Source organism: Macrobrachium rosenbergii, chromosome 41 (assembly GCF_040412425.1).
Source record: "Macrobrachium rosenbergii isolate ZJJX-2024 chromosome 41, ASM4041242v1, whole genome shotgun sequence".
Taxonomy (NCBI): domain Eukaryota; kingdom Metazoa; phylum Arthropoda; class Malacostraca; order Decapoda; family Palaemonidae; genus Macrobrachium; species Macrobrachium rosenbergii.
In genome coordinates this window covers 87533951-87548721 of record NC_089781.1, presented here as the reverse complement: position 1 = coordinate 87548721, position 14771 = coordinate 87533951, and the positions used below count along the sequence as shown (strand labels likewise).

The window sequence follows — 14771 nt, the reverse complement described above, 5'->3', positions numbered from 1 at the left end:
GGTGTCTTCAGTGTAGGTGAAAGTGTTGTCTGGTTGTTTTCATTGTGGTACTGCAGCCAGGGCAAGGGCACTTATTGATGCTTTCCTAGCCATCGAACATATCCTTTGCTGCAAAGCTCCCACCTAAGTAGAGGTGCTCCATGGCTATACTGCCACACCACTATAGGTTAAGATGAGCACCAACCAGAGGCATTAATTACCTGCAGTAGTTCTCTTACCAAATAAGGAAATGACAAACATTGTCTTCAATACTAGCAACTTTTCTATTTCAAAATCATTACCATAACTTAATGTTTTGGAGTAGAATATGTCCCTGCATCCCACCCCCTGTCAATGTGGACTCAGCTATGTAATTACTTGGTAAGTTACTTATATGAAAATTTTATTTTCATGATAAAATTAAGTTTCATATATACTTACGAAGTAATTACAGGTTGGAGCCCTCACCTCCCCTCTCATGGACATAAGGTCATAAACAGAATGAGGTTTTCTCCTAAGTCATTTCCAGTACAGTACTCCTGTTGATGGCTGGGGCTTGTCACCGACATTAAACTATCGAAGTGCTACTGCAATTTTTAGGATTTAAACTGCTGAGCGAGTGGAAACTGTAGCTATGTAATTACTTGGTAAGTATACAGGTAGTCGTCGACTTACGACCTATGCGACTTATGACCGACCGACTTTACGATGGCTACGACAATATAATAATATATAATAATATTTAATTTTATATTTTGCTAAAATACGTCGAGCGCGCGTACGATACTTTTTCCCGCTACCAGCAGCGCGCTCATATCCGAGAGATGCTCAGCTTTCGGCAGCGTTCAGTGTGTTTGTGTCGTTACGGTCGCAATGCAAATGGCGGATAAGAAAATGTAAACAGACCAGACAGATGGTTTGAATGCCTACAATAAAAATGTTAAATACAGTAATAAAAGTAAGTATTAATCAAGGAGTTCAAGCATGATAAGATTTCATATGCTAAACGTAATAATAAATACTATACATGCACATTTTTGGGATAATATAAAATGTATATGTAGGCTAGTCAGTTGTCTATGAAAATGTAAACAAAAAAATACGTACATGTACATGTATGTGTGTTTGAATATGGTAAAAAGGATAAAAAGACAGCTCAAACATGATTAAATTTATTCAGTATGCTAAAAAAAAGACAGTACAGCAGTACATACTTAGGATATAATATATGATGGATAATATACGGTAGGTACAGAATACATGTACATATGTGGTTGGTCGACTTACGATGAGATCGACTTACGACCGCTCTGTCAGCAGTTGTAAAAGCAGTTAGCAGGCCATCAAATAGACTAGAGTATGTAATCTCTTCACTTGGATAAGTGATCAAACGGATGTCTATTACTCATTGGTAACAGTTGCTTATATGTATTTGTAATGTTTACCATCATTCACTGATATTTTCTTTTTATCACTAGCTGATTGTAGGTCTAACTCCCAGAGGGTATGTCCCATAAGGTAGAAGAAATTCTTTGATGCAAGACAGATTAAACCTTATTTGCTGTAAACTTGAATTTTATGTAATGGCAGGAGAGGGAGCTTTACTGATGTCAGCTAAAGTCACATTTCAGTCCAACTTATACTGTACCTGTTACAGAATCTGTCCAGAGACCAAGTGAAGTGTTTGCTCGTGTCGCAAAATTCTATCGCCCTGAGAATACACACAGAGGTGTTTCAGCCTCATTTCAGGCTGAGCTTAATCTTCTGTACTGGAGTGAAGAAGGTGAGATTAAAAACAATAAATCTGGAGTTTTCAGTATATTATCTAAATATTCTGGAAATTTAAAGACCCTTGAGAGAGTAGGGATTGGTAGTTATTACTTCTTTCTATAATCTGGCTCCTTGAAGCTACATTGATTGTATTAAGATTAATTTTTTGTTGAAGGCTTTAGCTGGTATTATGTAGAAATTTGAATTTTAGTTGTTTCGTGTTTACTATATGATTTGTAGAATTTGCATTATATTCACAAAAGGAGTAAAGTTGGTTTCTCTTCATAATTACCCATTATTATTTTTACTACCTTTTACTTCAATTAGAGATCCTTATCTTCAAATCCACAACAGTTGTTATGTGGTACATATTTTAAATGGGCTTTTATTATATGATACCCCATGAATTTAAAATGAACAAAATAAAGGAAATATGTAATTTATGTTAAGCTTGCAGATCTTTATTTTGTCTTAGTACATCTTATCATTAAATAAAGGAGTGTTGGCAAAAGTAGTTGAGATTAATTGTTAGTAGGTTATTTTTTATGTTGATAATATTAATTGATGCAACAACATTTATTTTTTCAGAGGTAACAGTGTCTTTCAGTGATGTAGCTGGCAAATGTTGTGTGTCCTATCAAGAGAACATCACTAGTCCAAGTGTAGATGACTACATGAAGGAAGGACCATACAGGTTTTTCTTCTCTCAGGGCTACAGTCCTGAAGATAGAGAGTTTTATGAGCCCCCAGCAAAGGCACAACTCATGGGAAGTACTGGAAAGGTAAAGAAATTTATTGGAATTCTCTGTGAAAAAAACCATGCCAGGTACAGTGTTGCAACCCTCAGAAATATTTATGATTCACATGTGTGAATAGTAATAGGGATTTGGAATGCTTTTGGTTCATGTTAGTAAGTAAGATTTTAGCCCTAGCAGGGTTGACATCCAGTAACATGCAACCTTAAAGTGACAGAGGAAGATTCCATTATACATTTTGATGACCCTTGCTGTTGCCCATCCTCTAGTTTTCCCAAATACAGTAAAATGTTTTTTCACATTTTGAGCTGCAGAATGTTTGGGTGTGCTTCAGCAAACCCAGCCACATACCTCTATTGTGATTTAGTCACATATATGATTTATTGGGTTGTGATGAGACAGACTGAGTTTTCTGACACAAGCTTAATTAATTTTCTCATATAGACCATCACTCGTGAGTTCCCTCTTCACAACCTCTTTTCCAGACTACACAAAATTCAATATATGACACTGAAGCATACCAGTGGGTCTATGTAGTGCATTTGTTGTTAGACTACTGCTTTGCTGTTGTTTGTTAGACAAACCTTGAAAGTATGGGAACATTTGAAACTGCAAATAAGGGCATTTATACTGTCATTGGGTTTGTAGAAAGAACCAGTTTTATAAAAGTTCAGCATTTCCTTAATTTTAGAGGGAGTCGGTAAGGTACAGGTATAATGTCAACTTATCTATATTTTCTATTTCAGGGTAAAGGAAAAGGAAAAGGAAAAGGAAAGGGCAAAGGTAAAAGCTCTGAAGATGATGAGCAGAACAACACATCCCAAGGTTTTGAAGGATATCCGCAGATCAAACATAAGCTTCGAACTCTTGATGTCTTCTCTGGATGTGGTGGTAGGAATGAATTTGAATCTTTGTAGTGCTGTAGAATTGAAAACTGGTAGTATCATTCTTGTTAACTTACAAGAATATGTGCATCAAGCGTGATGATTATGTCAGCAGCTCTTGTCTGGTACAGAAAGATGAAAAGTACAGAAGAAGAGAGATTTAAAGAACAGAGTAACCTAGATATCAGAGTTATGCACTGTAACAGGAAACTGGCCTTGGATAGATTTATGTAGGTATGTAATATATGACGTAAAAAAAATTTAAGAAAGTAAAGCAGACTTATAAAATCATGATTATAAGGACAGAAGAAGAATAGAGCATTGCTAAAGTTTTAATTACACCATTAATGATAAACAAGGAAATCACTTAGAAGAGCCAAAATTGGAAAAAAAAATGATCTGAAAGAATAAGGTCTGTGGTTTAGAGGATGGTAGTGGCCTAGGGCATTTAGCCTACACCCCATTATTAACAAAAAAGTTGTCAGCTTCTGCATCAGTTGGTGATAAAAGTGAGAAAAATAGTAAATTTCCACAAAACACTGGGAAGTTCCCAAGCAGTGTGCCTTTGATCTTTCTTTCTTTCTTGAAATGTGTTCATTATTTTATTCAAAGTTTTGATAAGTTTGATATTCTTTGATAAAATGTGATTAGTATCGTTGGACTGAGTAAATGGAGTGCATTACATATTTTTACTAGGTTTCAGCCATAGTGAATGATACAGTATTTCCTAAATTTGAATTGCTTACAGTGTTTCTTGGATGGTGTAAGTATCCCATAAATTTTTATAGTGTATACTACAATAGATAAGTTCTTATATTTCGTAATGTACATTTATCTGTAGTAAGCTTAAAATTACAGTATAAGTAATATATGCTTTGTGTATGAAAATATGGCCTGCACCCACAAACATGTACTTAAAGAATGGCTAAATTTATGATAGCTTTTTAAACAAACACGTGTACCACATGCAGTGCTTTTGGTATTGTTATTACTGTATTTAAAAGCTTGTATGGCACTCGGACAACATCCCCATGGAAGAAACTTATTTGAAAGGAAGTCATTCATTGTTATATTTTCACATCTTCGTTCACCTTTTAGGTGCATTTGTACTTTTGAATAGATTCCTCGTTCTTATATTTACTAGAGCTTATGTCAAGAAACTGTTTGTTATATCTATTTATGTATGCATTATTCATTATTAACTCAGAACTACATTAAATCTCATCTAGCTGAGCTGGATATTCAGTGTTAAATATAACGTTATTCAGGGTTCATTGTATTGTACGTATTATATTTGCACAAACTAGCCTAAAGTATAATATATTATAGAAATGTATTTTTTGGCATATGAGAACACTAACTGGTCAGGAGGATGGGAAAAGGGGAGAGTTTAACGCTTAACTGTGAGTTTTCATTGATTATTGGAAGATTTCGATGTGGTTTGATTTCTTTTTTCATAGACATTTGTAATTTCGTTAACATGAATTAACTTTAAGTTTATAACAGAAAATGTTAAATTCATTAGCTTACTGCACATATAAGATACTGTAATAGGGTGGAAATGTGTAGGGAAGGTTGGGGAAAGAGTAGTGTGCACATTGGCTAGCTCTTATGTGGACTGTTCAGTGTTCATGGATGGATTTTATTGAGGTTTAATGTATATTTCTTATGGTAATGATGGCAGTTTTATTGTTTATTGTGCCTACTTTAAAATAAGGCAGTATATAAGGAAGATTTTCTTTGTATAGCACTTTTCAAGGTCAGGTCTTTTTATAGCGAGTGCAGTTCCCTTAATGTTCCAAATCCAAAATGTTTTTAGGCCCAACATTTTGGGTAAAGGCTTCTTAGTCTCTTATATCGTTCATATTTTACCTGAGTAGTTTTTGTAATACAGCTTTTTGTTGCTGTAATTTTGATTGTAAATGTTAGTTTTGCTTGACAACCTTTACTATGGAGGAAGGCACTGATGTAATTGCATAAATGTAAAAGCACAGTACACGATTTATTTTGTCTTTGTTATAGGCCTTTCAGAAGGGTTCCATCAGGCTGGTGTCAGTGAAGCAAACTGGGCCATTGAAGTGTTTGAACCAGCTGCTCAAGCATATCGACTGAACAACCCATCCGCAACAGTTTTCACTGATGATTGTAATATGCTCCTAAAAATGGTCATGGAAGTAAGTGCAGCATATGATTAAATACTCTGGTATTTATTTGTTTACTTGCTTTAGTTTTAATGTTCCAAATTAATTTCAATAAAAATTATTTTTAATAGAACTGATTGAAATAGACTTAAAAAAAAAGAAACATTGTAAGTTTTGGCAACATCCTGGTCAAGAAAAATATTGTGTGGTATGCCAGTAGCTATAGTTTTCAGGAAGAGATTTATTTTTCAGAAAAGACTATATGTATGAATAAAGAGAAGTACGTGGACATATCCCTTGAATACTGGGAAGTTTATACCAAGCCTTTTTTATGCAAGATGATCCATGAACTTTATGACAAGGGAAGTGATTTCCTTGCCAAAAACGTAACCTATACAACCTCCCTAAATATAGAATACTGTCTCAAGATTGCAGTAATGAAACCCGTAGGAAAGTAGCTAGTCCTATAAAGATTTACCACATGCTCATGCTAGACTTTGTGCAGGCATAACTCTAGCTTAATGTAATAATAGTAACTAATAAAGAAATTAGCCAGATTTTGCATATTTGCACAAAGTAATGCAATTTCTTGGTTGCTGTGTATGAACTTAGCAATAATTTTCTGTGGTTGTTACTTTACATACTAGGATACTGGTTTTCATGTCATTTTGAAAGTAAATAGTTTTATCACAGTATGTTGTGATCCCTTTCTTTAAAGGAAAACAGTTAAATTGCATTTCCCATTTTTTCTTTCTAAAACTAGCTTGTTCATCTCTGGTTTCTATAAATTTCTCCAGCCAACTGAGAGTAAGCTTCCTGAAAATTTTCATTACAACCAACCTAGATGCAATGCTTCTACAGTTACCACATTTAGTCAGGTCACCTTTCTTTGGTACCTTAACCATGATTTCCAGTGCCCTAACAGGCTTAATTTCCTCATTCCATGTTCTTTAGAAAAGTCTAGATAGTACACAAGGGTTAATGTTATTTTCCGCTAAGATTGTATTTGCAGTGGTTCCATCGTTTATTGTTTTCCATCTAAATTTTTATGTGATTTTTCTTCAGAAACTGAATTCATTTATAAGCCACATTCAGGCTTTTTTCAGGTTCTGTTATGTCAGTCACATTATCCCCCGCAAATGTCACATTCATGACCTCTGCAATGTTTCACTCAGCGTTGTCTTTCTTTTTCTTCTGATGTTATTATTGACCCATCCTTTTTTGTGGGCTACTGTGACGCCAGTGCCATTCCCTGACTGGTAACATCACCAGCCTGTTTGTCAAGATATTTCCTCATGTCTCCCCTTGATTGTTGTTCAACTTAACTATCTAGACTGGAGTCCTTGGTACAGTCTGCTTTGGGTTTATCTCCCTGAAATTTTGCTTATATATCCCTTTTGCTTTTGTCTATTCTATACAGTATCAGGTCTTATCCGATATCGAGGGTTTCTGTCTTGTTACCCCATATTCCAATATGTTTCCATCTGATTCACTATCTGTTCTGCCACATTCATTGTCTGTTCTATTTTGGCATTTAATTGTAAAAGCTTTATTATGTTCATCTTTAAGAAGCTTTACTGTATTAAACCTAGTTACTCTGTCAACTTGTATAATATATAATATGAGTTGACAGTCATTTTATATATTCTCTTTCTTGAATTATGCATTGGTTGTAGTTTTTACTATGCACTAGTTTTTCCTACTTTATGTGTCAGAACTTAATCATGCTTTCTGTTTTTTCCAATAATTATAAATAGGCATTATTTAAGGTTATTTGCAGCAGAACTTCAGCCGCTAGCTGCAACCCTCTTCGTTTCTTTTATTGTACCTCCATAATATTGTCTTTCTTCCACCTTACTGACCACCCTCTCCTAACAATTGTTTCGTAGTGCAACTGTGAGGTTTTCCTCATGCTACACCTTCTAAACATTTTTACACCCAATTTCTCTTTCAGCACTGAATGGCCTCATAGGTCTCAGTGCATGTCCTTTGGCCTAAATCTTATATTCCAGTAATGATAAATGTCTCCTCTCAAGGCCACATAAGTAATGACTAATTTTCCCTTTTAGCAGATATTTTAATGAAATCCGTAAGAAACTGAAGAAATGCATTTTCCATTCTTGCGTAGGAATTAGTGTAGTTTATTTGCTAGAAAGTTTTCTCCCAAATAATTATTTAGATTGTAAACTTTCTAATTGTATATGAGTACTGATATATAATTTTAAATTTTATGGGATTTTATACTAAAAATAGTTTAGCTGTGATCTGAAATTTTACATAATAGATATGAGTCATGCAAGATGAAGCATGTTGCTCTTTTATGGACAATATTTTGTCTTAATAGTGTGTAATCTTGTATTAAGTATTATCATTGGCATTACTGAAATACTGCAATCATATTTACATGTGTAGATAGCAAAACTATTGCTCTTTTGAGTTAATAGGTATTTTTTTTCTTTTAGGGTGGAAACGCCAATAGCAAAGGTCAGCGCTTACCCCAAAAAGGTGATGTAGAAATGCTTTGTGGTGGTCCTCCTTGTCAAGGATTTTCAGGGATGAATAGGTTTAATTCCCGGCAGTACTCTCAGTTTAAGGTAAGAGAAATTTACGGCTTTCTCTTTTTTTTCAGCAATATTCTTCCTGGAAGTCAAGCTGTTTTTGCCAATAGTTAACATTCATATCATGTAAGAGGCAAAACGAGAAATACTTAGTATTATTGAAGTGTTAGATATTTTATCTATTATATAGCAGGCTATATATGTAAAATCAGGACATTCTAATCAACTTTGTTTTCCCTTTTATTCCCCAGAATTCATTAGTTTCGTCATACCTCTCTTTTTGTGATTATTACCGTCCAAGATTTTTCATATTGGAGAATGTACGGAACTTTGTCTCCTATAAGTGCTCGATGGTCTTGAAGCTTACAATGAGAGTCCTTGTGAAAATGGGATACCAGTGTACTTTTGGTGTATTACAAGCTGGAAATTATGGTGTTGCTCAAACACGTCGAAGGTAAGTGTTTACATTATTGTGTGTCTTTAACAGTGTTTAATTTTGTGATTCTTTGCTAGATATTTTCGTATTGCTATTTTAATATTCTAGCTTTAAATTATGGGCCTTTTTGATATTTGTCATTAACATTCTAGAATGTCATTGAAAGGTACCAGCATTTAGAATTGTATCCTTTTCACTATGAACTGCTATAGAACAAATGATGCTTTGAATCAGCAAGGTACTGAATGGTCAAATGACCCAAGACTCTAGCTTATGCTTGTCATATTTTCTTAAAATGATTAAAAAAAATGTTTTCATCAGGTTTTCCTTTTATGGGGTTAGATTTTTATTGAGATGTCTCCCTTTGGTCTTGATCACTTTCTTGCTGAGTTCTTAGCTGGTTTAGATCTAAAGCTAAACCATGATTTTCGAGGCATATAGTAGTCGTTCTGAGTATTCCATGTCTGCGTAGAACTAATTGCTCCTTTTCTTACTCATCTTTGCCCAAATCATAGCAGCCTTTGAGATCTCACAGTTTTCCAGTTTCTGGATACTACACAACTTATTCCAGCCATGAATTTCAGGTTTTGGAGTGTAACATTTTCAAAACTTATTATTTCAGGTCTTTTTCTTTGCTGAGTAGAGTACAAGCAGTGGTTAAGTGGGTTACTTTTATATATATATCAGGAGTCCAACAGTATGCACTCAATACCAGCTTTACAGTCCAGTATAATAGCAAGGTAACAGGGTTACCTTACCTCCTGTAAGACTTGTCCTTCCTCCACAACATGGTCCCCCCTTCCCTCTTTTTTCACTATTAGCTCTTTTACATAAACATTGGGCCTCAAAGACTTATTCCTATATTTACAGTTTTCATTCCTGAGCATCTGTGACACCATCTTTCACATAGTATGGTATATACCCATCCATCTCCAAATCATCCAAATATCCACTTCTCAAACTGGACTTGCTTTTGCTTCAGTTTCAGTCACTGGAGGTTTGATTTTGGATTAAATGATATTTGATGTTTATACACTGTCCTGAGGGGACATCTGATATTGTACTAAGAAAAACCAACAAATACCTGCTACAAGGATAGAATATACTGAAAAGACTCAGTAAACTAGTGGTTACATGATTATAACATAAGATCCAGAGTGAAAACAGTGGCAGGTTTGTATAAAGAATTTGAGATAAAGATGTCTATCAAGGATCTGGTGTTTATTATTGAATGGAGGAAGCTACAAAAGTGCAGAGATCTGAGGAAAAAGTGGACAAGTGCAATGGAGAGATGAGTATTGTCATTCAACAGCAAAACAAATGTGGTTACCAGAAAGGAAGGGAAGAAAAAAGCACTTTCAGGAAAGTGGCCATATGGTTGCTGTAATTGTCACAAAAGTTATACAGGATCACAAAAATATATATACGAGAGTTATTGGATATTTAGAATGTGTTTTTAAGACCAAATTGTTAAGAGAGGGAAGTGGAGTGCCATGTTTTGGTAGATGGGTGGGCAGGTTTGTGAAAACGTAGAACATATGTTACACTGGGGCTATACAGGACTGTGGAGCAGGGATGGAGCTGACGATAAGAGAAACAGTAGATTCACCTTGGATGAAATGGAAAGAGCTAGCTAGACTATTTGTTAAAAGAAATATCCCATTAGTCTTAAAAAGTTTTCATTCCATAAGTTGTATGAAGTTGCTATAAATGCTGGCATTGTAAGCATTAAAGAAAATGAAACTGCTGATACAGCAACAAAAGCTGTCATCATGAGATCAAACCCGTGGCACCAGCAATTTGTGAGTTAATAATAGTAACTCAGTGCTCTGGTTAAATTGCTTGTTAATAATATATGCATTTAAATGTGTTTTTGTAAGCTCTATTTGTTACGTTTTGGTATTGTTTTATTTTGAGTAAGGGGTAGTCCTTGTATGTGAATTATTTTCCATTTCTTCCTGCAGAGCCATCATCATAGCTGCTGCTCCTGGAGAAAAGCTCCCTTACTACCCAGAGCCTTCTCATGCATTTTCACCCAGAGCTTGTCAGTTGTCTGTAGTAGTTGATAACAAAAAGGTAAGTCACATAACGGCTGGCTCTCTCTGCCTGAACTCCCATCAGGTCTAGGTCCATATGATTCCCTGGGCCTTTCAACAGGTCTTGGGCCTGCTAATTCCATATTACTGGTTTTCTGACCAATTGTTCCTTATCCTTACTCATCACATGTCCAAACCATATCAGTATTTTAGATCTCGATTTTTCTTCTAGCACCTGATGTCACATCTCTCCACCAATTTCTTATTTGTAATATAATCTTCCCACTGTACTCCAGTCATGAAGCATTGCAGTCTGTGGATACACTTTAAAATTTCCATTTTCCATGTCTTTGCCCATTTTTCTGATACATAGAATAGCAGTTGCCTAAAGCACCCATCATAGGTTTGCTTCTCTACTAATGGTTTATTTACATTCACCATTAGTCTAACTAGCACTTTCAACTTTATCCATGCTACAGCTGCTCTTATTTTCTGTCAGCTCCTGCTTGGGAGTCTAGTGCCCCCAAGGTAACATAAATGCTCTATCTGTCATTATAAGTCCTGTCCATCTATCAAAACTGGGTTCTCAGTTCCACTTTCTTCTCCATTGTTCTTGAAGTGCATTTTGGTTGTTGGAAATCTTACCTTGTTTTTATTTTGTACTGTAATCCTGAGCACCTCTTGTGAGATAATCTGTTGACATTTGTACATAGTACAGAGTTCACCCCAACACCTTTACCACAGTCACCACATGACTGCTTTTTGGTTGTACTTTTTCCTTTGTTTCCTTTCCAGGCACCAGCAACAGCTTTGTATTGCTGTTGATTGACAATACTCCCCCTCTGCATTCTACTTGTCCACCTCTTAAATATTTTCACCACCACCTCCCCAGATTCTGTTGTTAGCCTAAGATCATTGTATAAAGCAGCCCCCTGTGACCCCCTTCTCACAGTCCTTTGTGGCATCTTCTATTGATAGCATAACATGTCAAAGGCTCAGCATTGATCTTTTGTGCACACCAGTATTTATCTGAAATTTTGCTAGAATTAGCAGCCAAGGGCTCAGTGCTGATCCTTTGTGCATACCAGTATTTATCTGAAATTCATCTGATACACCTACCACTGTCTTTATAGTTGAGATAGTTGTATGATAGAATAACATCGCTAGCTCAGTAAGTCTGGTACCCTCTGAGTTTTATGATAGAATAACATCACTAGCTCAGCAAGTCTGGTACCCTGCCTTAGTAATGCTCATGTAGTTGTGTGTCTTGTTACTCTTGTCAAATGGCTTTTCAGGCAACACATATTTAGTATATTCTTTTTGCATCATAATTTTCCTGTAGTTGCCTCATTATAAAGACTGCCTCTGTTTTGATCTCTTTGGCATGAAGCCAAATTAATAATTGCATTTCCTCAAGCACCTTTTCTACTACTGTATTTTTATGAGAGACTCACATAGTTTTATTTCTCCTAAATTTCCACCTTGCAGTGCATCCCCTTTTCCCTTTGTATATCCAGGATCTTTTCCTCTTTGTTTGTGTACATAGCTCTTTTACCATCCTGTACAAAGCTCTTCTTTTATCAGGTTTTTTGATATTTCATTTAGTTCATAGATTAGGGCTCTTCTAATAACTTCAGCTGTTATGTTCTTTATTTGTCTTTGTATAATACCAACTTCCTCAAGTTCATGTACAGTTTCTTCAAATGGAAGGTTTTCAGAATACTGCCGCCATCCTTCCAGTATCGTTATCCTGAATATTTTCTCTTCTGTCTTGTGCATTCTGATTATGATTCTGTTCCTACCAATTCTTCTCTACCCTTGTCATTTTATGAATATGATAATTGCTGTGAAGATATTTGGTGGTAAAGGTGAGCTTGACAAAGGCCTTATAGGCATGTCCAGATGAGCGGCCCTGATCAGCAGGCACGGATGTCATCAGGCTTATACAACGGCCATGCCCGTGTTAAGCAAAATCACCAGTTGGTGCCCAGTGATCTGAGGCAAGTACTGGAGGTATGACACTGCCAGACTTAAGTTTTCATAGGGTGCCCATAGAATAACAAATAAAAGGACTATTTTATTATAAATCTTTTTAACTTGAGCATACCTTGGCATTTAGTATACCAGCAAATAAAGCAAAGCCAGTAGATTAGGTAACAGGATCTTACAGAAATAAGCAAATTAATGTAAGCAAATGCCTTAACAATTTGAGTACATAAATATAAGTGTCCAAGTAGGGTGAGTCTTGACTCAGGATACAATCTCAGAGGTGAAGGGAAAGGGCACCATTGTTACAATTAGTTTATTATGCCAATGTTTCATGACAGTGGCTGTCGTCGCATTTTCAAGGCTGCAATGATTAACAAAACCTTCTTACAAACAGTCACAGTATAACATTGATATATACATATAAATTATATAAGACAAATAAAAACAGGGGAATAGGCACAGGACATAACCTAAACCGCAGAAGTAATAAGACTAAAATGTAAGTTTTCTCAAGAACCCAGGAAGAGCAATAAAAAACGAGAGAAGAAAAACATAAACAAAAGGGTAAGCGATGAACAATTGGACAGAGGTTGTTTGAGTATTTAGTGTTGGGGCCATCTTCTTTATAATAATAGATTCTAGTATATTGAGGTCATTTTCATTTTGGGTTTGTCCTATTATAGAAAAATCTTTATATTAAAATCAGTTTTGCACATTTTTACATGATTTCTTATATTTGAGTGGTCTGGATTAGACCTCAATATACTAGAATCTATTCTGTATTATAAAGAAGAGAGTCCCAACACTAAACAAACAACCTCTGTCCAATTGTTCATAGCTTAACCTTTTGTTTATGCTTTTCTTCTCTTGTCCCTTCTTGCTCTTCTTGGGTTCTTGAGAAAAGTTATGTTTTAGTCTTATTACTTTTGTGGTTTAGGTATGCCCTGTGCCTATTCCCCTGTTTTTATTTGTCTTATAATTCATATGTATACAGTAAACCCCCATGTTCATGGGGATGCATACCACACATCCCCCGCGAATAGCTAAAACCCACGAATACTTAGAACCCCTTTAAAAACACTAAGAAGTGCTTATTTTGATAGTTCAAACACAAAAAACTAAAAATGATTATACAGGTATTATGCTACTTATGATGGGGTTAGGTTCCAAAAACCCATCATTTGTTGGAAAAAAAACTCATCTCGAATGTTGCCTAGCCTACACTAAAGTATATCAGCTACCACTCTGTTGGTCGCGAGTTCGAATCTCTGACTGGTCAGTGAAGAACAAGAGGAATTTGTTTCTGGTGATAGAAATGCATTTCTCGCTATAATGTGGTTCGGATTCCACAATAAGCTGTAGGTCCCGTTGCTAGGTAACCAATTGGTTCTTAGCCACGTAAAAGTAAATCTAATCCTTCGGGCCAGCCCTAGGAGAGCTGTTAATCACCTCAGTGGTCTGGTTAAACTAAGATATACTTAACTTTTTAACATACACAGCTAATTCTGGAGGTTCATGCAGTGACTTATGATAATTCAATACAAAGAGAAATTGAATAACAAGAATTAGCTTAGCCTACACTATGGTATATCATGTACATGTACAGTAGCCTAGCTGACATTATACTGTACTCTATATTCACATAATGTCGTATTATACAGATATCAACATAACGAATATGCATCTTTTCCATGGATCTTTTAAAATGTTATGCTTCAATTCACCGTATCCAATAATAATGTTTATATTCTCATATTGCTTTTGTATTATAAATTGTGATCATAGCCTAGTGATCAATGTTTTGGCTTGGAAATCGGTTATGCGGTACGTTTACTTTGCCATATTTAACTCAGTTCAGAGTGCTTTTCTTGCTTCTAGTTAGCGTAAATGAATCTCCAGATACTTTATTTACATGGGGCAAGGTTATTTTTTGTTATACAGAGTTTTTTAAGTTGAAATATAACTTAAATATGTCTTGTTGTGAAATTAATTTCGCTATTTTTTTTCATTAATAGATGATGTTGGCCATTTGGGGGCATGTTTGTTTTGTGTAAAAAAAATCAAGATTCCATCCGCTATTTTCACTTGATTACATCGTAATACGAGCTTTATGTACTTATCTTTTATCAGCATAAAAGTAGCAGTAATATGTGTTCTTTCATGCCCAGTAGTTTTGATTAAAGTACTTTCTCTCTAATTTTAATTACGGTCAAGTTTCATCCA

The 14771-nt window shown here is 35.3% G+C and overlaps 1 protein-coding gene across 1 annotated transcript in view; it reads left to right on the top strand.

Moving 5' to 3' along the window:
• Window positions 1-14771, top strand: part of LOC136826952 (DNA (cytosine-5)-methyltransferase PliMCI-like) — a 57167-nt gene that overhangs the window by 24830 nt on the left and 17566 nt on the right. Inside the window, exons 13-19 of the mRNA XM_067084552.1 lie at window positions 1637-1762; window positions 2338-2531; window positions 3251-3395; window positions 5411-5562; window positions 7992-8123; window positions 8339-8541; window positions 10488-10599. Of these exons, the coding sequence (XP_066940653.1) occupies window positions 1637-1762; window positions 2338-2531; window positions 3251-3395; window positions 5411-5562; window positions 7992-8123; window positions 8339-8541; window positions 10488-10599 (1064 nt within the window). The remainder of the gene's footprint in view (window positions 1-1636; window positions 1763-2337; window positions 2532-3250; window positions 3396-5410; window positions 5563-7991; window positions 8124-8338; window positions 8542-10487; window positions 10600-14771) is intronic.